The sequence below is a fragment of the Pteropus medius genome, unplaced genomic scaffold (assembly GCF_902729225.1).
Source record: "Pteropus medius unplaced genomic scaffold, Ma_sr-lr_union100, whole genome shotgun sequence".
Taxonomy (NCBI): Eukaryota; Metazoa; Chordata; class Mammalia; order Chiroptera; family Pteropodidae; genus Pteropus; species Pteropus medius.
Window position 1 is genome coordinate 42100758 of NW_024349800.1, and position 25538 is coordinate 42126295.

Sequence of the window (25538 nt, forward strand, 5' to 3'; positions counted from 1 at the left end):
AAAAAGACTGGTGTGAATTCTCACTAGAGGAAGGCCCCACCTTGAGCTGGATCAGGGGTACCCACAGGTGCTTTGGATTTCTCTTATATCTTCATTAAGTACTAGATGGGTCCTGCAACAGAGGTCTACACCACAAAGCCTGGGAAAACCTGAGGCCAGCAGATTCTGAAGAAGGTGCTACCATAGGCAGTCATTTTGGTTTGTCATAATTGATAAGGGCTTATCTTTCTGAAGGCATTTGCTCAACTGGTTCCTCTGCCTTTTTAAGACATGTCCTAGAATAAGAGCTAAGCTCAAGGCATCATAGCTTGGAAGCTTGAACTGTTTGTTGTGGTAGGAAGGTATGCACTGAGTTTATCTAAAAACAATATTCAGGAATTAAACAGGAGGTCTTAGGAACAACCTTGTTTTACACGCTTTAAGATAAGAATTTACCCGATGTAAAGATTCTGGAGGAGAAACTGCAATAAAGGTTTTCAGGAATGTAGAAAGCTCAGAATTGGCATTAGCCCATAGACAATTCCTATCCACTAAATTAAAATCTAATACGAGACTGATGCATTCATAAGTCTTGAATTGTTAGGTGAGGACCTTGCTAAAGCTGGACATTGTAAGGTTGCTATAAAACTCACTTTCAAGGTTATGTAGGCCGATACAGCTCTGGGAAACCAATGCTTATTTAGCCAGCTGCTCAGAAACTAACTTCATCATGGTTGTGAGTACTCCATCATGGTATGTAGACTCATTTCCAGAGAACCTCTCAAAAGCTACCAAACGAACTTTTACAAAAAGGCATTTTCTTCTCAGCTCAGATAGCTTATCATTGGTTTCAATCTCTCAATAAGTCAGACATCCCTTTAAAATTTAACCATATTCCAATGTTTGCTACTAGGCACAGTCCCTAGGCCTCCCTCATTCAAAACCAATTTAATTGCAAAAGATGAGCATACTATTTCTTCTGTGTGATCCTCAGAACCCCCAATTCTGTAAACAAACACAACTATTAAAAAAATCACTTCCTAAAGTATATGTCTAATCGCTGTTTTACACCTAAAATTTATATCTATTGTATGTCAACTGTAATTAAAGAATGAATTTTAAAATATTCTTCTAGCTGTCTTTTTTGTTTGTTTGTTTTGTATTTTTAAGGCATAGAGATCAGAGAGAACAGACAGGAAAAAAGGCATTTGTGTCTTTTATCTGAAGATTTCCTTCCGCATAAACTTGTATAATGGCTCTAGAGTAGGACTTAAGGGGTTCAAATCCTCCAGCTATTGATTGATAGCTGTGTTATCTTGGAAGAGTCATAATCTCTCTGAACTCCGGTTTCCTCCTCTGTAAAAAGGGAAACAATAGATATTCGCACCGCATGCAAAGCTCAAAACACAGGGTCGTCACGTGGTAAGCGCACAACTTTTATATTTACACTTGATGACTCCGGAGGCCTGGAGGTACAATTCCTACTTGATTAATTAAAATACATCTCACTTTTACCACGAGCTTGCCCTTTCCTCAGCCTTGCTGAGACCTTTTCTCTTTGAAAATATTTTGTACCAGTCCGTAGGAAAGGATAGAGCCAGCCGGGAGGCCGCCGCTGGCCCGAATGCCTCTGGCTTCTCCTTTGAAAGAAGCGTCCCCAACACTAGCGCACGCGCGCCCAGATCTGGCCCGCGGGCGGTGGCCTGTGCGTGCGCTTGGAAGGGTGGTGGCGGCCCGCACCCCGCCCTCAGCCGCCGCCGCCCCTGCGTGTCAGGTGCCGTGAGAAGCGCCGAGGGATATGACTGCAACCGACTTTCCAGAAGCAGCGCACGCAAGGCACAGCTCCGCACGCAAGGGGGAGGCGACAGCAAAGGAAACTTTCAACCCGATAAACTTCTCAGGCGCGCGGCGATTTGCCTCCTCCTCCTCCTCGTTCCCCTCCTCCCTCTGGGAATCTTCAGAGCGCCCTCCCTCTCCTCCTGTCCCTCGCGTTTGCCACAGCGAGGCTCCGGGGCAGCGCCAAAGGCCACGGACAGAGCCTGCGCCGCCCGGCGTCCTCCAGTGGGAGGCGTCAGTTTCTACGCGGGAAACCTCAGGGCCAGACGCGCCCGCCAGAGCTGGCCTTTGTGTGCCAGGGACAGTCGGAGCCTCGGGGCAGGGGAGAGGCGTCTTGCAGAGATTCTTGATGTCTCTGCACGAGGTGGATGGTGAACTTTGCGCACCAAAGGGCCTCATGAGGGCCATTTGTTTGCCGGAACGTTAAGATAAAATAACTAGGTTGGCTGTAAGACAAACCACCATCACGAACCGAACTTTCCTCATTTCCAAATTGACAGTTTTCTTTTACCGGATTTGGGGGCCCAAAGATCCAGAGCAGTGTTCTCTCGGGAAACGAAGCTCGAGTCACTGGGAGAGAAGGGAGTTTCGGGGCGCGCTCCCACGGAGAGCGCAGCGCGATGGGCAGCTTCTGTCCTGAGCGTGCTTCCGGGGAAACCGTGCGGCCACCTTTGGGAATGATAGTGATTAAGTTCGGCTTTCTGGAAAACGAAAAGTTCATACCGTCGCTTTTAGTAAAGCCACCAGCTATTTCACCAATCACCAATGCCGTCGGGGCGCGCCTGGCCCGCCTTGCGTGACACGCGCGCGGCGATCCCACTTAGAATCCGAACCGCGTGGACCGTCCGGACGCAACCTGCCCCGCCCCCCGCAAGCACCGCCCCCGCCAGGTCCCGCTGCCTCCTCCCTCTATACAGACCTTTAAAACGGGATGGCGCGTTTTGACTCTCTGGAGTGACTGTATGCAAACGGGCCACGCCTCTGCGACGCCAGCTGTCAGAGCCGCGCGGGGGGCGTGAGGGCTGGGTATTGACTCCCCTCATCGACCCTCAACCTCAATCCCCACGCTGTAAGAAAACTCCGACTTTGTTGAGGCCTCAGGTGTAGCAGGGCTCCGCAGAGGAGGCACCTTCAACGTCCCCATCCCAATCTAAGTGCCTCTGGCTCTGACGACGCCTCGAGACTGCAGGGTGGGTGCTAAGGCTCGCAGAGCTGGTAGCAGGTGTCCGGGGCGGGCCTCTAACTTCCTGGAGACACTCAGGTTCACATCTTGTCCTTCTTGGAGTTGGCAGTCCCGTGCCGCTGGAAACCGCGCCTCCACGCAGGTTAGTCGGCCCGCGGAGCCGCCTTCCCGCGGCATCTTTTGTTGGGTTCTCGCAGATCCGGACTGGGGTCGGGTGCAGGGGCTGGGATGATAGGCACTTAGAGGGAACTGAGCGCCACTGTCTCGATGGCCGTCTTGTTGCTCTTGAATTGCAGGAACCGTTAAGCGACTGGATTAGAGGGAGGGCTGGAGGCAGCGTCACAGAGGAGCTGAAACGCGCCCCTTCCCTTCTCCTTTGGGGAGTGGGTTTGGGACGAGAAGGGAAGTCTTCAGCTGCTTCTCCAGCGAGGTAGCCCTGACCTGACCTATGTACAACTTCCCTATCCAACAGCGCATGGTAGTCCGAGGCCGCCGGTTGGGGCGTGGGGTGGCTGCTCCTTTTTCTGCACACCTGAGTGTCACGTCTTTGCCCTTCTTTCTCCAGCATGGCCACCAGCGTCAGCGTGGACGATCTTCTGCTGCCGATCTCGCTGTCCTCCCAGCAGACCATGCTTCTGCTGCTCCTCTCGGTGCTGGCCGCCGTGCATGCAGGCCAGTGGCTGCTGAGGCAGCGGCGGCGGCAGCCAGGGTCCGCGCCCCCGGGTCCCTTTGCGTGGCCGCTGATTGGAAATGCGGCGGCCCTCGGTCCCGCGCCGCACCTTTCGTTCGCGCGCCTAGCGCGGCGCTACGGCGATGTCTTCCAGATAAGACTGGGCAGCTGCCCTGTGGTGGTCCTGAACGGCGAGCGCGCCATCCGCCAGGCCCTGGTGCAGCAGGGAATTGCCTTCGCCGACCGGCCGCCCTTCGCCTCTTTCCGCGTGGTGTCGGGTGGCCGCAGCCTGGCTTTCAGCCAGTATTCTGAGCTCTGGAAGGCGCAGCGGCGCGTAGCGAACAGCACGATGCGCGCCTTCTCCACGCGCCAGCTGCGCAGCCGCCGTGTCCTCGAGGGCCACTTGCTAGGCGAGGCGCGTGAGTTGGTGGAGGTGATGGTGCGCGGCAGCGCGGGCGGCGCCTTCCTAGACCCGCGGCCGCTGACGGTGGTGGCGGTGGCCAACGTCATGAGCGCGGTGTGTTTCGGCTGTCGCTACAGCCACGACGACCCCGAGTTCCGCGAGCTGCTCAGCCACAATGAGGAATTCGGGCGCACGGTGGCAGCGGGCAGCCTGGTAGACGTGCTACCCTGGCTGCAGCGCTTCCCCAACCCGGTGCGTACCGCGTTCCGCGAATTTAAGCAGCTCAACCGTAACTTCAGCAACTTCGTCCTCGACAAGTTCCTAAGGCACCGCGAAAGCCTGCAGCCCGGCGCCGCCCCCCGCGACATGATGGATGCCTTCATCCTCTCGGTGGGAAAGCAGGCGGCGGAGGGCTCGAGCAACCACGGCGCGCGGCTCGACGCGGAGTATGTGCCGTCCACTGTCACCGACATCTTCGGCGCCAGCCAAGACACTCTCTCCACCGCGCTGCAGTGGCTGCTCATTCTTTTCACCAGGTAAAGCCTCCTGGTGTGGGTCGGGCCTTCCTTTCCTCCTATAAAAGGTGGAGTGGGACTGAAATAGGCCGAGGTCACGACCTCCGCGCAGGGAGGGTTTGAAGTTTCACTCCAGGTCCCCACCTCTCAAATCTGAGATCACATCCCGAAAGCGCAGCTTGGGAAGGCACAATGCGTACCGAGACACGTGAGCGCGCGCCGCCCTCCCACCAGCCCCGCCAGGACCGCTCCGCCTCTCAGATCTTGCCGCTACCTCTCTGAGTGGGGACAAATCTGTGAGAAACCCCTTGGAAAAATGAGATTTTTCAAGTGCCCGCAGGTCAGCCCCGATCTCTTCCTCCCTGACACAGAAGAAGCAAAATTGGAACGGTTCCGAAAGAAAGGGTAACGCGGTAAATATGTCAAACACGGCAGCCTAATCGGCTCGACCAGCTCCCGGCGCGGATCCGAGGCCACCCAGCTCTGGCGCTAAAAGCCAGCACGCGTCCCGGCTTTGTTCTCGGGCAAAGGAAGCTTTAGGACGGCAGTCGGGTGGTCCGCAGACCTGGGCTTGCGGACGGTTAACTCGCCTGGAAGCTTTAGGAAGGCAGCCAGAAACCAGCGGGTTGTGCGGTTGCATAAAACCGCCGGGCCAGTGATAAGAGAGGGTCGGGTAAAGAATTGGAGAACCAGTCACTTTTACCGAGCTCAGAACAGCAAAGGCAAATATCGTATCTAAGAGGCCCCAGCGGACCTCTCTGGTCCTTGGGCCCGGCTGGATTGGTTAGCTGGGACCGGCTGGGTTGGTTAGCTGGTCTCCAGTGCCCACGTTGATTAAGGTCGCGGACCTCTATGAAGCTCTGAGCAGGCGCTCCAACAGGTTTCTGGTATTGGGTATTGCCAGATTTATCAAATAAAAAACTAAATTTTACATAGGAGATACTTATAAGAAGATTAGCCATGGTTTATCTGAACTTCAGATTTAACCGGGCGGCCTCTATTTTGTCTGGCAACCCTACCTCAGGGGCAAATGTCTCGCTTAAGGCAAATCTTGATTGCCTGGAGAGACTAGAAATCCTGGTTGTGTTATTTCTTGGAGCACAAGTTAGCGGTGGGGAATGCTGAATTTGCTGGAGCCTCAGAAATTGAAAGGCAAAGACAGCTGCTTTTTTAAAATTCAAATCCACTGTAACCCTTAGAAACTGTACGGTTGTTTTCACAAATTGAATTTTTTGTATATTTAAAATCACTTTTCAGTATTATGATCATAGAAACACCTATGGGGGACAGAAATTGAATAAAGAGAAGTCGATAATTAATCATCCCAAAATGGGATTAATAGGCCCTTAGCATCCCCAGATAAGCATGTTATCTTTTGAAACCAACTTTGTTTTTTATTAGAAACAGATTGATCAGCAGAAGGAATAAATAATTTTCGGGTTACTTTCAATACAATGTAGTTGATGAGTACTTTTTCTTCTTTTTAGTGAAAAAAAATATGACAGAGATTGGCAGGTTACACTACTTATTTCTGTATCTTTGATAAAATTTATAAAATACATGTATGTATTGTCTGTGACTGCTTTTACATTACAGCACAAAGCAGAATTGAATAGTTGCAACAGAGAGGGTTTGGTCTGCAAAGCCTAAAATATTTACTATCTGGCCCCTTATTAAAAAGTTTGCAGACCCCTGGAGTATGATGCTAATGAAGCAATTTTTAAAATCATTTCATCACATACATACTTAAATTTTTTCAGAGTTGCAATAATTATTTACATTTTTTTACTTCTGACATTTTCACTTATTGCAATGGACATTTCCCCATCTTTTAAACTTATTTTAGTAATTTTTAAAAAATCTTTATTTTTTTATTGATTGCAAAAGTATCCACCATAGTAATTTTCGATGGTTACATAATATTTTGCCATAATAAGATATCATTTTATAAAATCATTTTTTGAGCTTTAATGTTGATCACATCTTTAAAATTTCAGCTATCGTTGGGGTTATATATTTATGTGCCTGTTATTCCCTGAAAATACATTATCTAAACATGGATCACTGGGTTTAAAAAGAGTGGTGAAGGGTTGCCCTTATGGATATTGCTTTATACTAAGATTTTGTTTTCCAAAAGGATTGTGCTAGTTTATATCACCAACAGTGAATAAGTATTACAGTTTGTACCATAATCTCATGAATGCTAGGAATTGGCTTTTACATTTAGAAGATCTGTAGCTTTATTTATCAGGATACTAACTATTTTCGTATAAAATGAGAACAGTAGGAAGATGAGAAAAAAAGATCTTTTTCAGGGATGCATTTTAACTTTTGTGGGCCCTGGGTGCTTTTGTCTTTGTAGACTCTTTACTCTATAAAAAATATTTTTAATTATATTTTATGACTACATTGGTATAAAGATAAATATATCTAAATTATATATTAAAACATTTTTAATATATAATTTAAAAACATTAAAAAAGTTCATTTTTTTCCCCCTTCTGATTTTGAAAGTAATGAAAACATTTTCATGGGCCCCGGAAAAGTATCGTAGATCCTGGACGCTGTGCCTGCTGAGCCTAGTGGAGAAGTTGGCTTTGTCCATCACCATGCTTTTTCAGGCCAAGAAAAATTAGACCTTTTTTGACTTGTGAAAAAGGAAAGATAGCATTAGCCATGGGAAGCTTATTAAAGGGAATATAACTTTTAACTTACTCATCTTGTAATTTAGTGAAAAATTAAGAAATTGTTTTAGTTTTTTTGGGGGGGGCAGAAACGTTCATTCAGTCACTGATTCAGATAAAAAAAGTGGGATTCACATAAATCGTAATGTGCTTTCTAGATGAGAGAAAAATGAATTTTCCTCACTGTATTCTCCCTCTACATTAAAAACCAAACAGGTACCCTGAAGTGCAGGCTCGGCTACAGGCAGAATTGGATCAAATCGTGGGTAGAGACCGTCTGCCCTGCCTGGACGACCAGCCCAACCTGCCCTACGTCACGGCCTTTCTTTATGAAGCCATGCGCTACTCCAGCTTTGTGCCCGTCACCATTCCTCACGCTACCACTGCCAATACCTCTGTCTTGGGCTACCACATTCCCAAGGACACGGTGGTTTTTGTTAACCAGTGGTCAGTGAATCACGACCCAGTGAAATGGCCTAACCCGGAGGACTTCGACCCTACTCGGTTCCTGGACAAGGATGGCTTTGTCAACAAGGACCTGGCCAGCAGCGTGATGATTTTTTCAGTGGGCAGACGGCGCTGCATCGGGGAAGAGCTTTCCAAGATGCAGCTGTTTCTCTTCATTTCCATCCTGGCTCACCAGTGCAATTTCAAGGCCAATCCAGATGAGTCCTCGAAATTGGATTTTAATTATGGCCTGACCATTAAACCCAAGTCATTTAAAATCAATGTCACTCTCAGAGAGTCCATGGAACTCCTTGATAGAGCTGTCCAAGCTAGAGAAGACTGTCAGTGAGAAGCCAGAAGCAAGCTGGAATTTTAGAAGTACTCAGTATTTGGGGGATAGGGAATAAGATTTTCTAGGTCCTCTGTGCCACTTTCTCAGCTGGCCTCTAATGCGAGCAGAAACCTACAGAAACAAACCAGCAGCTGTGTTTTACAGATGTATCCTCAGATCAGCAGTGGGCTCTGCAAGAGCTCTGGGAAGATTTTTTGAGTCAGAGTTAAAGGGCTCAGAAAATTTTTATACATATATAGAATGCTGGTAATAATTTTCCGAGGGAGCATTCTTTGGAATTAAAACGCATGCGCACACACACACACACACACACACACACACACAGAACCACCCGATGAAGAGGTACTTCCAATAACCTTGGCATCCAAGATCGATATTCTGTGTGCTAAAATCTGCTCCTTAGAAAACCATATTAAGCAAAGTTTCAGAATATGTTAAATATGCAAAGGCAAATGATTACAGCATAAGACATGTGATTGAGGGTGAGAAGGAAAAGGTAAGACCAGAGAGTCCCTTCTCACCTTTTCAGTAAAGTAGCTGAGGCAGTCTCTGCTATCTATGGATGGATTTATCTTTTTGCCTACTGATGTGCTTTCTCTTATTTTTTTGGATGGCTCATGAAGTCATTTGCTCAAAAAGAAATTAATAGTTATTGGTTTAGTGATTATAGTGGGTTTCAGTGGTTTATTATGAATTTTAAAGTGTAAGTTGTTAAATTGTCAAAAATTTCAATCTGTTTTGGTTGCCAAAGTACCGAATTTCAGTTATGAGCAAAAAGAAAACAAAACAACCTAAACAATAAAAACCAAGATTTACCAGCCCAGCTAAGTTTTAAACTATGTGATTGCAATACACTGATTTCAATACATCTTATAGATTAAAAGTCACCAAATAGTATTCAGTATATATACATATATTATTATTCATAGGCAATATATATTAGTTATTTTATTATTAAATAGTATTAATTATTTTGGTCAAGAAAAGATTGAATAATGTATACCTTTTATAATGTCATGGCAAATTGAAAAGTACAACTAATTCAACTATATTTGGCTCACATACACGAAATGAGCTTGATTAAATCAACTATCTTTTTTTTTCCTTGACATCATGGAAACCAAGTTGAAGCAAAGGCTTTTTCTCTCATCCAAAACTTGAGAAAACTAAAAAATCTAAAAATTAGATCTCTAAGATGTGTTACTTATTACTTTATAACATTTATTATGATTATATTTGTAATACAGAAATCTCTTTTCCAAAATCAATCTAGTTAATAGGTTGTAATTCCAAACTCTTGGCATGCTTAAATTTTAATTTAATTTTAGAGACATTTTGATTATTGAGTTCCAGTTTAACTTACTGGAAATCTGACCATTAGCCTATTGAAGGCAGAGAAATATAACCTGTGTTTGCCTGATGAATAGTGAAAAATGCAACAAATTATCTGGATGTTCTCTTTATTATGTAACAAGGGAGAAAATTCTCTTTATAACAGACCTAGTTTTTCTTTTAAATGGTTTTTAAAAAATAGTGCTAATGTCAGCATTTTGAAAAGCCAGAATCAGAAAGCAGTCTTGGGAGACTGTTTTAAGAATTGTATCATGTACCAGTGGAGCTGAGCAGATCAGATGCAACCTAGTGGCCTGTCGCTTTGGTAACTGTGAAAACATAAAGCTTGAACAAAATGTATACGTTCAGTTTATGTAAATAATCTGAAACCTTAAAAAAGTGGTAGCAGATCGTAAAAGTACAAAATGAAGTTTGAAGTTTTAACTTTCACTGCATGTAAAAATCCAAAGGAAGTTGTGCTTACGGCTTGTTACATTTTATCAAGCTTTTGGAATCTTTTTATCAAAATTATAGAGGAAGAAGTATATAATGGTTATGGGGGAGTAGTAAGGGAAAAGAGTGAAAAAGTGAAAAAAGAAAAAGATGGTTCATTCCAAATTAATTAATTTGAAGTATGAATATTTAGAAAAACTATGTTTCATGTGCCAGTGTTAAATCCCAAGTAGAGTTAAAAAAAATCCACAGTGTAGCATAACTGTTTTGTAATTTGAAATTCTTTACTATTTAAAATTTCAGATAATTTTGGTAATATCTTATAGTTGTACCTCTTTGAAAACCTTTGTGGCAGTGTTTTTAAAGGCACTAAAGTCAACTATAGAAATCGGGCTTACCAAATACGTTTACTTTTTTTTGGCACTGGCAATTCCAAAATATATTATCCTTCCGCCCACCCAGTAGAGCTGAAACAGTGATTTTGGGCTGTCGTAGCCTACTTAATCTGAGAGATGTGTGACAGAAAAAGTAATCATGTGCCAATCTGGATGCCTCATTAAGTCAACCAGATCCAGATGTGCTATAATCTGTTTTTCTGTCGGTTTTATGTATGTGGGCTCAGTTTATCTGGCACTTTCAGCAATGGGAAAGCTGTGCTTACACAGAAAAAAGTAAGGTGGGTTCTTGGTGGTTAGCTGATTTATTTAATATGTTTATAACCTAGTTAAAGGAAGGAAGCAAAACCAAAAACAAATAAATATAACCAAATTCGGGGGCTACCGTAATCATGTTAACTGGCTTAATGAGAAAACCTCATTTTATTTATGCCAGAGAAAGAATGTATTTACTGGTCACCATTATAGTCAAAACATCTCCAGATTATTGCAGTGAAGTATATTGTTTATTAAATGTTTCATTTACATATTAAAGCTTTGACTTTGTAAGAAAATTGCTGTTTTCCAAAACAAAAGATGTCTCAGGTTTGTTTTGTGGATTATCTAAAAGCCTTCATGTCTCAGAACTTAGCCTTTACCTGTGAAATGTTATTACAGCCTTAATATTTTCATAGTAGATCTATATTAAATCAAATAGTTGCATAGCATTATATACTAATTTGTGTGTTTTTTGCTATGACACAATGGTGTGATAAAAGGTATACTTTATTAGATGTTTATAAATCAAGGATAACTTTTTATTTAACCTTTTCTTATTTTTGTATTTTATCATTTATGCTTTTAATATGTACATAGTGACTGTAATGCATAGTTGTACCTGAAATAGATTTTGAGGACAAAGCATTACTATATAGTTTTTACTGTTCGATATACCAAACTAAAACAGTTCTGTATCTAATTACCTATAATAGGACACTATTACCAAAATAATAAAAATCACTTTCATAATCTTGTTATGAAGTTTTACTTTATGTTTTAGCAAATATAGTCAAATGCACCTATTCATTTCAACTACTGTTTATAAATGTTTCAATTAAAATGTTGCATTGTAAACATTTTATTTGGCCATTCTACATTTTAGGCTGCTTTCTGTCTTTTTTTTTAAAGTAGACTTTCAGCATCCAGTTACCTGCCAAATTCCTGATCTCTATACTTTTGAATTTATAAAACCAAAACAGAAATTAAATTTTAACAGAAAACAACAACAGTGTCAAAATTAATGGGAATTAATTTTTAATTTTGAAAGATTGAATAGATCGATACTTTTAAGACTCTGACCTTATATTTCTGCTTCATTTAAAAAATTCAGAACACATTTTTTCCTTTCAACAGCACTAATCCTTTTCTTGACATTTTCGTTCATTCTTTTTTATATATATATATGAAAGCCTTTGTTTTTAATTTGGTTACTACGCATTTATTCACTTTTTAAGATACATGTGTTTTAATAAGGGCGATTAATGTCCATTAAAATGGAGGAGCGTATTCTGTAATACACTATATGGGGATATTTTTCTGCTGACGTATTTACCTGGTAAAAGACTTGGCTTCACTGTGTCCCTAATGTAATTCTCCAGGCCTGCACTGCCCAACCCTCACAGGCTATGTATGGCAGGGATATACAATGCCAAGGGCCCTTATTTCTTCCAGACTTTAGCTCCCGTTACTGTGAAAACAGGAAAAGACATTGTGAAGTAAAATTGTATGCCAGGTTATTGATACTTTGGCTTGAGAACATCACTTTAGCAGCCAAAGGTATGGCTAGGAATGTGTTTAAGAGAGAGTGTTCACTTGTTTTCCAGATATACTAACATAGGATCTTGGAAATTGTCATAAAGGTTAAGGACAAGTAAAATAAATATTTTCGTAGGAAAAAAACTTCTTTAACGACATCATAATTGGGGTCAGGTGTTCACAAAGATGCTAAGTAGAGCTGAATTCTACCCAATCAACCCCCTGGAATATCAGACTGGAACAAAGGGTGGGAAATGAGTGCAGCTTTGGACTCAAGACAGGCTTGGTTGTTGCTAACTCATAGATGTTATTTCTATAACCTCGAAGCCAGTCAATTTTTCTGCAGAAGTGCTACAGAAGTTTTGGCTGTTAACTCTCCCTTATTTTGGCTCAGTGACGCATGTACTCTGCTCTCTGGTTTTGACCTATGAGTTACAATTCTCAGAGAAGGGAAGAGAAAGAAAGGAAATTAATATTCACATACAGTCAGACTGGAGGAAAATAATCTGGTTTAAATAGGTATGGAAAAGCTATAGGCAAACAGCAGCTTATGCCTCTAGCTCCTTTTATTCACTCACATACAGGCTGCATGGGCTTCATTAACACTTTTCAGTATGTGCCAGGTATAAGTGTAAAAAATGGAACTAAAATATGTTGAGCACTTATGTATGAATCACCATGCTAAGCGCTTGATTGCATTATCCCACAACAATCCTGGAAGGGGGGCAGTAATGTAACATGCCAAAATTATACATTTAGAAGTAGCAGGGTCTGAATTTTCCCTAGAGATGAACTGACTCCAAAGCCTGTTGTCTTCTTGCTATATAGCTTGTCAATCCCCAACCTACCCATGTTTGGGTATATAGTCTAGTCAGGTATACAGTCTAGATCATTTTAATCCCTATGATCCTTGGGTTCCACAAGCAATGTACCTCCCTTGTCCAGGGTGCATTCCACACCACATCCAGGGAGTAAATGACATTGTGAAGTGCCAGGAAGATTCATAACGCTTCTCTCTTCTGAGAAGCATCTTCAAGCTATTCCTTAAGTAAAAAGGAAAAATAGAGAGGAGAAAGAAAAGAAGCCATGTTTTATTTTACAATCCTAAAACCTTTGTTCTATAATCTGTTTGGGCCAGGGACCTTTGCCTGAGCAAAGGCTATCCATAGGTTGGACCAATTGCCTGTGAAGTGGCCTGATTTGAGAACTCTCTCTCTGATAGGGCTGCATCGCACTGGGTATTGATTCCTGTGACTAATTAGAGCCTTTCCTGCTCTCAGACCTTGAATAGAATAAATGCTGAGCACACTGGCCAGAGAGAGCAGAATGGAGGCATGAACAAGACAAACATGTTGATGGAAGCCTGCCTTTGAAAACAGCATAAATGGAAATGGTTTTAGACCACTTGAGATCCTTTTAGGTGATCAAGAGGCCAAATAAACCAACTAAATAAACTAAATGTACTAAATAAACTATTTATACTAAATAAACAACACAATATTACACAAATTATACCATATTACAGCACAAACCTAACCCACTGAGAACCCTTCAAGTCAGAGCTAGGAGTCTCTTCACAACCCAGAAAAATCTTTCATCCTCTTTTTATAGTTTTTAATTGTTTTTTTTTAAAATCTATTTCTAAAAATTAAAAATCTAAATTCTATTTTATTTCACTCCCTCTCCCTCTCAATTGTTCCTGTCCCTCTCAAAAGTGCTTAATGTGTACATTTTGTTTGTATGAGTTTCAGCAAAATTTGTATTATTGTTTTGTATACGTGTGTTTTTAATTTGTGCAAATTCTATACAAATCCCATCCTGTTGCTTAACCTCTTAGCACATTATTTGAAAGTCCGGTTGCCGTCTAATCCCATGGCTTCTAACCGCCGCCTCGTACTCCATGGTGTTCATCTGCCACACTTGCTCTGTCCGGACGCTGTTGGGAATGGGCACCGAGATGGCCTTCGACTCATGTGTCCCCAGTGCTATTATTTATAATAACACATTAAAAACAATCTAAATGTCTTTCGACAGGTGATTGGCTAAATCACCTGTGGTATGTCCATCCATACAAGGAAATGACACTCAGCAATTAAAAAACAAAAACAAAACAAATAACTATTGATCCACACAACAACTTGAATTTATCTCAGAGGAATAATGTTGAGGAAAAGAAGCCAGGCTCAAATGGTTATATAGTATATAAAGCTAGTTATGTGGCAGGCTCAAAAAGGCAAAACTAAAGTTATGGAGAGCAGATCACTAGTTGTCAAGGGTTAACGGTGGAGGGAGGGTATGACTACAAAGGAAGATGGAGTTTGGGGGAGTTTCTGATTTTGGTGGTGGTTGCATGGATCTAGGTATGTTGGAATTCATAAAACTGTATATTAAAATAGATTGAAAAATATTTTTAAAGGAGAATTGGTGCAAATGAGCTTAACTGAAGCTGGATTGAAGTTGGCAGATAGCATAATAGCTGCTGGCAGATATAAAAACACTGAACAAAGAAAGAAGGTCAAGCCCAGATGTGTGAACCAAGGTCATGGCCTGTGTTGAGGCCTTGTAGGCTGAGGGAAAAAGGTGGTACCAGGTCCTCAGGGCAGAATAGGAAAGTTGAACACCAGCCTTTGGGATGAACAACAGCAGGTATAGCCATGGGCTGGAATCTGCCATTCGGGACAATTTTAATTCAAGGTCGTAAGTGTTAATTGAGCATGTACTAGGTGGCAAGCGCTTTCTAGGCATTGGAGATACAACAGTTAACAAGATAGCCATGCCCTAAGCTTTTAAAGCCAACACTAGCTGAGTGGGTAGAAGAAGAGAAAATAAAGAAATAAGATTTCAGTTAATTGTAAGTGTGCTATAAATACATTAAAACAGAGTAGTGTGTATGTGTGTGTGTGTGTGTGTGTTGGGGGGACTCTTTAGAATGAGTAGTCGGGGAAGACTTTCTGAAGGAGGTGACACAAATAGGTGGGATTCAGGACAAGTATCTTCTTCTTCCCTCCCTATATGAAGGAAGTACTGGTCACTAACGAGTCATAGCCCTCAGTCTGAAATAAAATAATCTCAGCAAACCCATTGGCAGATGTTGTGGGCAAGCCCTTAATCAGCCTTGGCTTTTGGTTTCGTCAAATGGCATCAGTATGGTCCAGACGGTTTCCTGCCTTAGTCTCCCAAGTTCCTGATCATGTCCCCCTGGGAACATTGAAACGATTCCTGAAGAATTACGAGAAGGCAGGCTCTCTATGTACGTATGTTGGAGCTAACGTACTTGACAATGACATTTTGAAAAATACAAGTATAAATGGCCTGCTGATTCTTTAATTTTACATGCACCAAAGGACTTCAAACTGATTCTTTGAAACACATAGCAGACCTTTTTCCGGAATATTCTATACACTCTACCTCTCTCCCTTGAATGAAACTTTTATTATGTCTGATTGAAAAGGATTTCCACCCTAATCTCAGTGGGGTTGCTGAGTAGCCTTGGGTTACTGTTTCCAGGATCTCACCCTCTGGTGCTGTACTGCCCGCTCCACGATGCTTTCCTTGCTGTATGGCGTTTTACCACACGGCTCTTGCTATGGTCTAGGCCTTGGGATTTCAGAGCTCAGGTCACACCCAGCTTTGAGAGAGCCACACTATTCCTTCCCCACACTTAGAGAAAGCTGCTTGTGTTCCCTAGGGTCTGGCAGAGCCTGTGCTGGCCCTTCGGACACCTCCTTTGGTATCTCCTGTCCCCACTTACATTTCACTGCTGTCCCGCGTCAGGCCAGAAGGGCATCTCGGTTCTCTCATTGCCCTCCCCAGCAGCCACCGTTTAAATTTAAGACTCAGCTTCTGTGATTTCTACAGCCCCTGAGTAAATCCAGTTGGCACTCCGCTTTCCTGGAGCTTGGCATTGACACTGAAGAAAAGAGTGAGGAACAACAGCTGGACAAAAAAGTGGAGGAATAAGTTTGTTTTTTTACTGTCGTGTTTTCCACTGTGGTTTCCAGAAACTTATTGCAGAAAGAAGCAGAGTGATCCTGCCTGGCACTGAGTGTAAATTTCTAACTTCAAGAGATGGTTCTGGAAACATCTATCGAGACTTTGTTAGCTCGCTTGTTTGCTTATTGTCTATGACTGCTTTCCTGTTATGACGGCAGAGTTGAGTAGTTGTGACAGAGACCACACGAACTGCAATGCCTGAAATATTTACTATCTAGCCCTTTATAGAAAAAGTTTACCAACCCTGGTCCATAGCATCAGCTCCTCAAAGCACCAACTAATAATGAAAATAACCTCCTCACGCTTGTTGGGCACTTTACGCTCAACAAAACACTTTCACATGCATCATTCCTACCTCTGCCTCGAATCATCCTTGACTGTGCAAGAGGCCTGGCGGGCTGATGTGGCTTCATAGAGGACATGAACCCGCAAAGCCAGCACCCTAAATGAGGGAGCAGAAACAAGTCAAAGGCATTTTTCACAAAGGCAATATTCCAGATTGTTTGAAATGTAGGCATTTGATCATAGACTAGAGAACGCAATTAAATTCAGGCAAAGTTCAGACCCACACAGTGTGCTAACGTCACTGAAACAAAATTGAAGAACAGATTGTGGCTTCAGGACTTGAAGTCTTCGTTTGATTATTTTCTTCTTCCTGAACTATTTGGTCTCTGTAATTTTATGTCATTTGAGAGTATACTACAGTTTCACAATTATTACACATAGCCTAAGATAATACAGCAACCAAACGAAATTCCTCCTCTTATATAGTCACAGGGAATACTCTGAAATGTGTTTTAGAAGAATTCTCATATGTTCTTACATATAGAGCATAGTAAAATCAAGTATAATTTTACATACATTCAGATCAGCCAGGCTATTATTTATTCAGCATCTAATTTATGATTCTAAATATTGTTAAGCACTGTTAAATATTGTTATGAAATAAAACTGTTGTAAAAATAAACACATTTCCTGATTCAGAGGTGTTTATTTTCTATTCCAGGAGACACACTTAAACACCCTGAACATAGTGTGGTGGATGCTATAACAGAGATATGTATGAAGCGCCATGGGAATAAAGATTAGGAAATACCTCATTCTCCTAGGGAATGAGGGGAGACGAGGGTTAGGAAAAGCTCCATAAATAGGTACCATGAAAGCTGGGCCCAAAAAGATGCTTAGGGGTTGACCGGAGAGACACATTACTGGGGCAGGAGGATGAGAAGATCCCAGACAAGTCCCTGAGGCGTGGTCATCTGTTGTGTTCCCTGCTGGACCCCCTGTGCATGGTACAGTACTGTAGTCTCATATGCACTAGGTAAATATCTTTTGAATGAATGAATATGGTGTGCTTGGGGGTGGTAATCCAGGTGAAGTGCTTACTAACATGATATTTGGGAACCATTTTAGGGACTAGAGAGACTGACTTTTAATTCAATATTTCAAGTGTGTAAACAAACAAATGGTACTTCTTAAAGCTCTTGGAAAGAACTTGAACTTTTTTCAGCAGCATTTTGAAGCTCTCTCCTGCTCTGGCATGTGCAGGTAGACAATGTGTACATGTTTGACATTCCCGTGGAACCCCACAAACTTCCCAGGACATTTAAGCTAAAAGTACTGAGAGAATCAGCTGTTGAAACTTCAGTAAGGGCCACTTGTCATTCAATGTCCGGACTTAGGTAAGACCGGCTGGGTGTCTTCAGCAACTGAACTTGGAAGAAATGATGTTTTCTCTCACTCAAAAAAGCTTATCACGATTCAAGTGAGAAAGTTGTTAGAGGGATAATCTTATATCGACCACTCATGCTCTTATCTATTTTTAAGGGACATTATTTGTACTTGTCGGTACTTTATTTTTAGTAATAAATTGCTTGCAATCTCACAATGAATTAAGATGTAATAACTGAAATTAAGAACCGCTGTTTTGAACAACAGAGGCTTGACATTTGTAGATTGGGTAGTCACGGAATTCGAGACTGAGGACCAGTTCCACACAGTGATTTTGTGAAGGCACAGATTTGAATCCTGTGGACAGCAAGGCCAACATATGGGAGTAAATCCGTTAGCTAGTGAGCCCAGCCTACTGCCTACCTTTTCCTGTCAAAGTAGTGTTAACGTTTTCTACCTGACTTCAGAGTCTCTGTAATTCTTGGGAACTGATTTAAAACAAACAAACAAAAGTTTGTTAAAAATGGCCCCAGAAAAAAACAACAACTGCTGGTGATGGCAGTAAAAAGAAAAAGAAGTCCTTAAAAAGAAGGGTCCTGAGGCAGGTTCATAAATGTCTATGGAGGATCTTTAAGAATATGAAGTTTATTAAAATTTTTCATTTCCACTTGACTGCACTGTGCAGAGGAAATTTCTAGTTCCATCATCATTCGCAAACGCCTCCGGGCATATCCCAAGTGAAGGTAAAGGGTCAGCTGTATCTTCAGCATCCCCCCTTGCAATTTTGTTTTCACTGTGAATTTGCATGACCCTCAGAAAAGGTTCGGCAAATCAAAGATAAACATCAAACCAGACTCAGTCTAATTGCATAAATTCCAGATTAATGAAGCCTGAGCTAATGAGGTTTCATGCCCTAGAGTAAGTCTTAATCCTTGTCACTGGTGTTGGTGATGTCTTTCCTGAAGAGGCTCATTCCCCCCAGGCAGCCTCATGAGGCCATGTTACGACTTGTTCTCCCCTCTTCACAATTCCGATTCTGGCACTTGTAAACAATGCCCTTCATGACTCTTTCCAGGTAATTTTTTCCAGGTAGAAGTTTCACAAAAGCAAATGATTACCCATGAGCCTTCTTCGTATGCTGCTTTCTCTCTCATTTCCTCCTGATTCTTAGGCATCAACCGGGTAGGCGTTGCCCAACCTGAATTCTAAAGTTCAGTGGATCGCTTTTATAGCCAGAAAGCTAGATTCAGAGTAAGGATTACTATTCAATTTTGAATCATGATGTTTCTGTTACAGCACATTGAGAGGAAATCATAAATAAAAATCATAGGACTAATCATCAAAAATTTAAAAAGAGGCCACTTCAATTTCTTAAACTCACCTTTTAAGTAATAACTTGTTTTCACAGAGTGCTCCTAATTTTTTAAAGTCTTTTTATATTTATTGCCTAATTTTCTGTTTACATAGATCCTAAAGATGATAATGTAAATCATAACAATTCAATAGAATAATACATGTTATGATATCAATCTAATAGATGAAGAGTGAGAGTAATCACTTGGAGACATATAGTGAAATGGTCCTTTGTTCTTACATTAAGCAATGTGCGTATAATTCATGCAGATTCACGTTTTGTCTCTGTTCCAAGTTCTTAATGAAGTGACCAGGAGTACTATTAGAAATTGAACCATGGTAGTATATCCAGGCCAGTTTTTCTGTCCAAGCATTTTTGTCAGGCAGGGCATAGGCCCTATGGACTTTTTAAGCCTCGGCAAAAACTTTCGAGATCTGAAAACACTTTAATGGGCTGGTCACATTGCTTGCTTTTTCAGGAACATGAGAGGAAAATCAGAGAAATTGAGGCTGTATGTGGAAATATATGGAAGGAGACATATGGTTAAGGAAGGTATTTTCCAAAGTAGATCATACCTAGGTGTTTTTCAAAGTAGGTGTGTATGTTGGCCATAGTGGTCCAACAGGGAGAGAGGAAGGGATGAGGAAGGGATGCGGCAGGACAGGAAGGAGCCAGTTGTAGGAGTGAAGTCCCTAAGGAGGCACGAGGGGAAGAGGATGCATGGTACTTGGAGACTCTGGGCTAGGCCCATGGCGTTCATGTAATGTGGGGTTAAGAGCTTTCTTCAAATCATGTGTTCAAATCTTGTCTTTGCCAGTTTGTAGAAATGTGTGAGTTTGTACAAGTTAACCTCTTTCAGTGGCCATCTTCTCATGTGCAAAATGGAGTAAATAAGGTCTCAAATTCATCGATCGTTATAAATATTCAAGTAAATAATGCATGCTACATGCTTAACACAGCACTTGGAATAAAGTAAGCATGCCACAAATGTTAGTTACAATAGTAATAATAATTATTATTATTAATATTAGGCACTGGGGCTGGGGAAGCAAATGACAAGTAGATGTATAAATCATGGTCTCTGCCAATGAGGAGTCGAAAATTCACTGTGAGAGAAATGTGTAAACAATGATAACTCAAAGCAGAATTGAGTCATTGCTTCTAGTCTTCACATTTTACCCTCAGCAGGCATTTGGAGGACAGTGAGAAGCTTGGAATGTGTTTCCTGAGGGTACAGGATTGGGCCCCTAGGTGTCCATTTAATTTTCCTCTTTATCCCTTCATAGCAGGATGGTCCAGTCCGTTGTCTGGCCTTCGTGGCTCTGGTTCACTTCAGGTCGACAGCCCTAACTTTCTCTCCCCACTCCTCTTCCTTCCCTCCACTCTCTCTCCTTCCTCTAGATGGAGAAGGCAGCTGCTCCTCAAGAGGTAGACTTTCCAGGTCTGATCTGCTGGACCCCCAGGGACAGAGTAACAAGCAACAATCTCTCACACTGTGAAGAAACTAGCCCTGTCTGAGAAGCAGCTTTCTGAGAAAGAGGATGGAACCATGTTCTCTATATTTTGCAGACTAGAAAATAAAACTCTACAAGACCCTTATATCAATGAGCAAGTTACTTAAGGTCATCAACTAAATTTTATTCATTTTATATCCCTGTCATCTAACATCATACCTAACAGTAGGCAGGCACTCAATACTTGTTTGTTGAATGATTGGAATGAGTTCTTTTATCTTTTAAGGCCATATAAAAAAATCTATTGGTCAGTTGCAAATGGATCTCAGGTCTGCCAACTCATAGCTTTATAGTTCTCCCTGAATTTAAGTTGCAATAAGTTTGGTGCTAATAAAGCCTCCCTTCCCCATCACCTACGTGGGTTGACCAGGGTGTAGTCTAGATATTTCTACAATTTCATTCTTCTGCAGATCAACTCCAGAGAAAGCAGCTTTTACTTGAAAGGATTTATAGCTCTCTGATGGTTCCATTATTTGTTAGAGACTTTTTTTCCAGATGTGTTGAATCCAACTTTGAGTCATCAGTTTTCTTTTCACAGTTGGAGCTCAGTTCTAGTCTTTTACGAATCAGCCTTCTCAGTAGTTCATTCCTTTTCATTGTTAAATATTATTCTATATGTATAGATATACCATTTTTGTTTATTCCTTCACCAGTTGATGAACATCTGCTATGAACATTCACATACAAGTCTCTGTGTGGACATGTTTGTATAAACTAATTTTTACCTAGGTAATTTGTCTTTTCCAGTGCACTTTTGTGTCTTTATGTAGACTTAAGTTTCCATCGGATGTCATTTTACTTTTTCTGCGAAGAACTTTTTTTAACCTTTCTTGCAAGAAAGTTAGTTAGCAATAAATTCTCAGTTTTTACCTGGGAATGTCTTTATTTCATCTTCATTTCGAAGGATAGTTTTTCTGTATATAGACTTCTTGGTTGACAGTTTTTCCAGTTTAGACTTTGATTATGTCATCCAACTTCCTTTTAGCCTGTATTTTTTCATATGAGGAGTCAATTATTAATTGTTGTTCCTCTGTATATAATGAGATTTTTTTCTCTTGCTGCTTTCAGTATTTTTTCTTTGTTTTTGTTTTTTAACAGTTTGACTATGATGTGCCTAGGTGTGGATTTCTTCGTGTTTACCTTGAACTTCTTAGATGTGTAGATTAGTAATTTTTATCAAATTTTGGAAATTTCTGACCATTATTCCTTCAAATATTTTTTCTGTTCATTTCTATGTTGTTAACATTTCTTAGTTTTTTTTTTTTAATGTCATTCTTATTTTTTTCTTAAGCTTGGTTCTTTTAAAATTTGTGATAGTATAGCTTAGTGGTCAGCCAATGACGGGTTAGAGGCTGTGCTCAAATACTTTGAGTCAGGTAGTCTTATGTCCTTTGCCACTGAATCTTTGTGCAGGTTGGAAAATGCACTCAAAGTTCAGACAGTTTACAAGTCTACCCCAGACTTTTACTTTTTTTGAAGCTGTTTTGTGTTTTACACGTGCTGGGACTCATGTGCAGCGAAGGATGTGTGAATAGCAAGGACCCTATCTGATCTCTCCTGAGTGGATATGTAGGCATGGGCATTTGTGCAGCCTTTCAGACTGCCAGGGATATGTGGGAACTCACTACGTCTACCTCATTCTCTGGATTATGCTGTTAAATTTCTAGCTAGTCTGTCTCTCTGTTGCTTGCCTCAACCAGGATTACAACTTCAGGCAAGCTGTGATGTTGGCCTTCCATGTTTGTTTCTCACCAACATTGTTACTATTTATGGCAATACCCACTGGCATTAGGTTTTTCCATGCTTTCTTCCAAATTAAGTCAGCAGCCCTGATAGAGAAGCTACAAGGTTTTATTGCTTGCCCTACCCTGGTAGAACTACCACACCAATTGAGTTAGGGGTGGGGAGGAATGAGAACAATTCCAAGCAAAAATGCCACAGATTTTCTTTGTTTTAAGCTGTTTCAGTGATTTTTCTTCAGTTGATGCTTCTTAACTAGTTACATGCTTTTTACCAATTCCCAGAGTCCCAAAATTGTTGTTTTAACAATTTTGTGTAGTTCTACCATAATTTTGGATGGAAACCACCAAACTCTGATGAAAGAAATCAAATATCTAAATGAATAGTGAGATATCCATGTTCATGGGTCAAAAGTTTCAATATATTAAGAACTCAATTGTCCCCAAATTAATCTGTATATTTAGTGTGGTTCCATTTAAAATCAAGTTATTTTAAAATCCTGACAAACTAATTTTAAAGTTTATATGGAAAGTCAAAAGACCAAGCATGGCTGAAAGAATATCGAGAAGAGCAAAACTGAGGACTAACATTACCTGACTTCAGGACTAACTATGAAGTTATTAACATAGCATAGTATTGATAAAACAACAGACAAATAGATCAATAGAAAAGAAGAGGGATCCCAGAAGTAGAGCCGTGCAAATACAGTCAATTGATGTTTGACAAGGGAGTAAAGGCAATTCAAAGGAGAAGAAATAGTCTTTTCAGTAAATGGTGCTGGAACAATTGGACATCCACGTGCAAAAAAAAAAGAGCGAGAAAAGAAAAAGAAAAAGGAAGAAAAAGAAATCTAGACACATCTTACATGTTTCACATAAATTGACTCAAAATTCATTATGAACTTAAATATAAAATGCAAAACTATAAAACTTCTAGAAGAAAACAGAAGAAAACTGAAGCGACTTTGAGTTTGGTGATGTTTTTAGATACAACAACAAAAGCATAATCCATGAAAAAATTGATAAGTTGGACTTCATTGAAATTTGAAAGTTCTGCTCTCAGGAAGTCATTATAAAGAAATTGAAGAGACAAGCCACAGACCAAGAGAAAATATTTGCAAAACACTATCTGATAAAAGACTTGTATCCAAATTCTACAAAGAACTCTTAAAACTCAACAATAAGAAGGCAAACAACTCCATGACAAAAAATGGGCAAAATATCTGAACAGACACATCACCAAAGATATAATAATGACAAGTAAACATAAGAAAATGTGTTCAAAATCATATATCATTAGGGAATTGCAAATTAAAACGACAATGAAAAACTACCACACACCTCTTAGAATGGCTAAAATCCCAAACACTGATAATTCCAAATGCCAGTGAGGATGTGGAGCGATAGTACTCTCATTCATTGCTGGTGGGAATGCAAAATGGCACAGCCACTTTGGAGGACATTTCGGCAGCTTCTTACAAAACTAAACTTACTTTTATAATGTGATACAGCAATCACACTCTTAAGTTTTACCCAAATGAATTGAAAACATGTCTACATAAAAATCTGTATGTGACTGTTTATAGCAGCTTTATTCATAATTGCTAAAAAGAAAAAATGTATATAAAGAGCTTAGTGCAGGGCCAAGAACATATGGCATATAACAGATGCTATTATTATTTTATTGTTACCCTCTAGGACTATATTTAGATCAGTTTTCACCTTAAATTTTCCTCTAATTTTATATGTGATCTTGGACAAATTACTTAATATCTCTAAGTCTTTGTATTTTTTTTTAACCAGTAAAACGAGACTATTAACATTTCTTGCATTTTTGTAAAAGTTAAGATCATACATAAAAGATGCTCATTATGAAGTTTAGGATACAGTATGTAATCATAAGAGTTGTTAGCCACGTGACTTGAGCCATTCTGTTCTTTAGCAAAATAAACAGGAATAATAATACCTTTCTAACAATAATAATGAGAATAGTAAAACCTTTCCCACAATAGTAAAGCATAAGATCATAGTAGCTTAGTAAATTTAAATTACTTGTTCAAGTTCATATGTATGGTTATTAATGGGTCAAGACTCAAGCCCAGATCTAGATTATAGGTGCTCAAAAAATGGTGGCTATTAATTATAGCTATCTTCCCCAGTCATCTTTTTCTCTTTCTCTCATTTTCTCCGCCCACCCCCATCACACACACACACACAAACACACACACATACACACACACGCACACACACATGAGTTATTCATATGTGGTGAAAAAAATTATATCTCCAATCTTTCTAACAGTGTGCCTTCTCATCACTGGGCTTCAGAGCTGGCATTCTCTGTCCTCTGACCCCACATTGTCCTCCCCACAACTTAAAGCTGCTCTTTGCTGCTCGTCCACTGGGTGCTGAAGGGCGGGGGTCTTCTACCTTCCTGGGACATGATTCTGCAATGATGAGCGGGTAGCCCCTCTGAGGAGGTTGGCAGCATGGCCCAACCGAGAGAAGGAGGTGCTCAGAAGCGGGAGAAGCGGGCAAGCAGGGACTGCAGTGTGTTCTGTCAGACATTAGGCTGAGCACCTTCGTGTCCCTTGTCTCACTTATCCTCACAGAAAGACCTGATCCTTGGTTTCCTGGGGCAGAGGGCAAAACTAGAGATATTTGGGAACCCTTCAGGGAACCCCCAATTCAGCCTCAGACACTGGATGATTTTCTGGCAAGGGAGAGAGAGGAATCTGTCCTCATCTATGCTCAAACCTGATTCCTCTGAGTGATGCAGGCCCTTTTAGTTAACAATAGGCACAAACGGGAGGGTGAATGTTTTAGTCAAAACAGAATAATATATCAGGGGCGCAGGAGGTATGGGTCAGAGGGACTGGGCCCCTCAAGTAAAGGAAGTCAGGGCTTTTGAGATGGAAGTGAGAAAATGGAATGTTTAGGGGTGCTCAAGAAAAACTTTAGAGACTGCATGGCAGCTTCCATTCGTGGCTGGTCCATGGACTTTGGAACCAGACAAGTGTGAGTTAGAATCAAGTTTCCGTGACTCACCAGTTATGTGACCAGAAGCAAGTTACTTAGCCGTCTGGGCAATAGTTTTCTCACTTGTAGAGGAGTATGGAGGAGAGACTGTTCCATGATGTGACCACTGACGGACTGGCGAGTGGGACCCAGGCCATAAGTGGGAGAGTGCTTCCCACGAGCCCCCGGAGAGACTGTCTGATTGT

At 41.3% G+C, this 25538-nt stretch overlaps 1 protein-coding gene across 3 annotated transcripts; it reads left to right on the forward strand.

Annotated features, from left to right (window-relative positions):
- Positions 1–2732: 2732 nt before the first annotated feature.
- Positions 2733–11261, forward strand: CYP1B1 (cytochrome P450 family 1 subfamily B member 1). Of its 3 annotated transcripts, none has more exons than XM_039887389.1 (4): positions 2733–3140; positions 3295–3476; positions 3564–4607; positions 7487–11261. In XM_039887389.1, the coding sequence occupies exons 3-4, from the start codon at positions 3565–3567 to the stop codon at positions 8064–8066; spliced, it is 1623 nt and encodes a 540-aa protein (XP_039743323.1). In that variant the 5' UTR covers positions 2733–3140; positions 3295–3476; position 3564; the 3' UTR covers positions 8067–11261. The 3 variants fall into 3 exon arrangements, with proteins under 3 accessions (XP_039743323.1, XP_039743322.1, XP_039743324.1); XM_039887388.1 differs by having other exon boundaries at positions 2734–3140; positions 3295–3428; XM_039887390.1 differs by lacking the exon at positions 3295–3476 and having other exon boundaries at positions 2734–3140.
- The last annotated feature ends 14277 nt before the right edge of the window (positions 11262–25538 follow it).